Source organism: Rutidosis leptorrhynchoides, chromosome 9 (genome assembly GCF_046630445.1).
Source record: "Rutidosis leptorrhynchoides isolate AG116_Rl617_1_P2 chromosome 9, CSIRO_AGI_Rlap_v1, whole genome shotgun sequence".
Classification (NCBI taxonomy): domain Eukaryota; kingdom Viridiplantae; phylum Streptophyta; class Magnoliopsida; order Asterales; family Asteraceae; genus Rutidosis; species Rutidosis leptorrhynchoides.
Window position 1 is genome coordinate 351,663,002 of NC_092341.1, and position 2,788 is coordinate 351,665,789.

At 29.6% G+C, this 2,788-nt stretch overlaps 1 protein-coding gene across 1 annotated transcript; it reads right to left on the reverse strand.

Moving 5' to 3' along the window:
- Positions 1-1,659: 1,659 nt before the first annotated feature.
- Positions 1,660-2,232, reverse strand: LOC139869199 (uncharacterized). Its single transcript, XM_071857521.1, has one exon. The coding sequence runs from the start codon at positions 2,230-2,232 to the stop codon at positions 1,660-1,662; it is 573 nt and encodes a 190-aa protein (XP_071713622.1).
- Between the last annotated feature and the right edge of the window lie 556 nt (positions 2,233-2,788).

Below are 2,788 nucleotides of genomic sequence, written 5' to 3' on the forward strand. Positions count from 1 at the left end.
ACTAGTAGCTAGTAATTACGGAGTATAATTACTATATAATTATAATTATAATTATAATTATAATTATTTATTATTTATTATAATTTCTCAATTCAAATTCAATGTATTATTAATAATAAAACGCGTATTCACTGAAAATGATGGCTGCTTGATTCATATAAAAATACATAAAAATCAATAAATATTTACAGAATTAAAAAAATTATATGGATCCCTACCTTAATCGTACTTTTGTGGATCTATTAGTCAGAGTTGTTGCAGGTTGGATGTTGATTTTGGATGTATCGTGGTGAGTTAGAATAATTTAAATTCTAATTCAAAACTTATAAACATTCTTAATTCCTAATTGTTTTAATTAAATACATCCTAGCTTGTTCGTCAGGCCTCCAACTAAATGGAATATTTTCACATATTTATCAACGACAATGGTATGCATTATCGATTATGACCACAATTATTTTAAGCTAGCAGATAACTTCAATTCATCATATAATTAATCCGATCGATTAAAATAAAAAAATATTGTTAATGTTGACAAGATTTGTATCTAGTAGAAATGACTTCAATGGTATTAAATGAATATTTTTTTATAAATATACATGCATAGAGATATATCTACTCCATATTTATCTAGCGAAACAATGTGGAATCGAGTTTACCAGAGCCGTCTCAACAATTCGAAGGTCCTAGGCGAAAACGAAAATGAGTCCTCACACACGTTTAATATTTTAATACATATATAAAAAGATAATACAAAAATTTATCAATTTATATATTTACAATGTATTTAACTATTTAAAATAACAATATCGCAACTTCAATTAACAATTTTTTATTTAATTAAATAGAATATTTTGAGAAAAGTATATACATATTCAAAATTTTGGTCCCTTCAAACTTTTTGGGCCCTAGACGGTTGCCTATCCTGCCTATGTCCAAAGACGCATCTGGAGTTTACACTCAACAAACATTCTCACGATCATCACGTGACCCAAAATGTCAATTAGGTTACATACAAATTACTCATGAACGAAGAATCGGTGTTTAAGCTACTCGAGGAGGGCACTAATTTCACTCAAATGACGCCTCTTAACCGAGTTATGATCATTTACTTGTCGCCCTAACATATACTTCAGTGAGTTTGAACTTGACACCCTCTGGTGGGATATGAGGCGTCAATCACCATACTATCTTGGTCGGGATCGTTTATTTCAGTATTAAATGTTAACCAATAATGATTATAGCTCAATATTACCTGAAATATATACATTCGGTATATAATATATATATATATATATATATATATATATATATATATATATATATATATATATATATATATATATATATATATATATATATATATATATATATATATATATATAATGTAATGTGGTTAAAATAAGACTAATAAAAAAGCATAGATGAATTGAGTTAACGTGAAGTTGAATTAAGCAACACACAAGTGTTTAATTAACTTTTCACTCTAATAGACAAAGTAGTTAACAAGAAAGAGATCGATGAGTAAATGGTTAACATAAAGAAATTGCAAAAGCTTCAATGTTGTCAAAGTTCTACTTAACATTAACTTGTTGGACAATAAATCAAGGGATGCATATATGGATTAACCATACTAATCATTTCTTGTTGAAGAAGTCATCACCTAGCTAATCTCAACTCAAGATCTACATGATTCTCCATGGATCCAACAATTAAAGGCGAGATGAACACCGTCTTTCGTCTCTTGCAATTCAGAACTTCTTCATCATCGCGCTCATCGAAACCTAGATACAAATCTGTTGCAACAGATCCAACTACCAAAACTTCATCACAAACACAACTTTTTGCATCTGAATTGCAACCAATATTGGTACTTTCTTGACCTAATATTGGAATTGATGAAACCCTAGAAGGCGAATCGGATGATAACAAGAAACTAGGGCTTGAAGACTCAAAAAAAGAGCTAGAGTTTGGTCGTGTGCAATTAATAGGTTGTTTAAGTTTAGCTCTTTCTCTCCTGTGAACATTCATGTGACCACCTAAAGCTTGAGCTGACCTAAATTCTTTTTTACAAAAACTACAAGAATAACATCTTGGAGGCCATACAAATCCACCAAACGGACCTTGAGCATCCTCAGCGAAAGCTTGTTCTTCCCATGAATGGCTGAATGACTTGTTGATAATGCTGTTTTTGTTTTTTACCCACATCAAATACTTTGAGTATTGCTCCATAATTTCGATCTATTAAAGATTCACAATTTTCGAACTTGTTTGAAGTTAATAGAAGGCTTTGTATATATGAGACTAGAAAAGTTTACTTTTGCCTATATATAATACTCAGTGGCGAGTTTAGGTGTTAGGGAGCGGGGTCTCGTGACACCACTAGTTTTCCGAAATTTGTCACAAAAAATTATTATTTTTGTATAAGACACCACAAAAAATAATAATGTGACCCCATATATTTTTAGAATTTATATTTTAATAGTTTGACCTACTAAAATATTTGAAATTAGCTCACTTATGATTGTCCACTTACATATATTGAGAACGATATGTTAGATGGTATTAGCAATGATGCAATTGTGGACGAATTTTATCATATGAAACCTCGTAGACAACAATAAAAACTTACCTTTAGTATTAAGTGGATTGAATATATGTTTTTTTGTATAGGGGCTTATTTGCGGAAATATTAATTCCTTTTTTGTATAAATGATATTATTTTGTATGATGGTTGTTGTTATGACAATATTAAAAAATATAAATAACCTTATATTTTACGAGTACT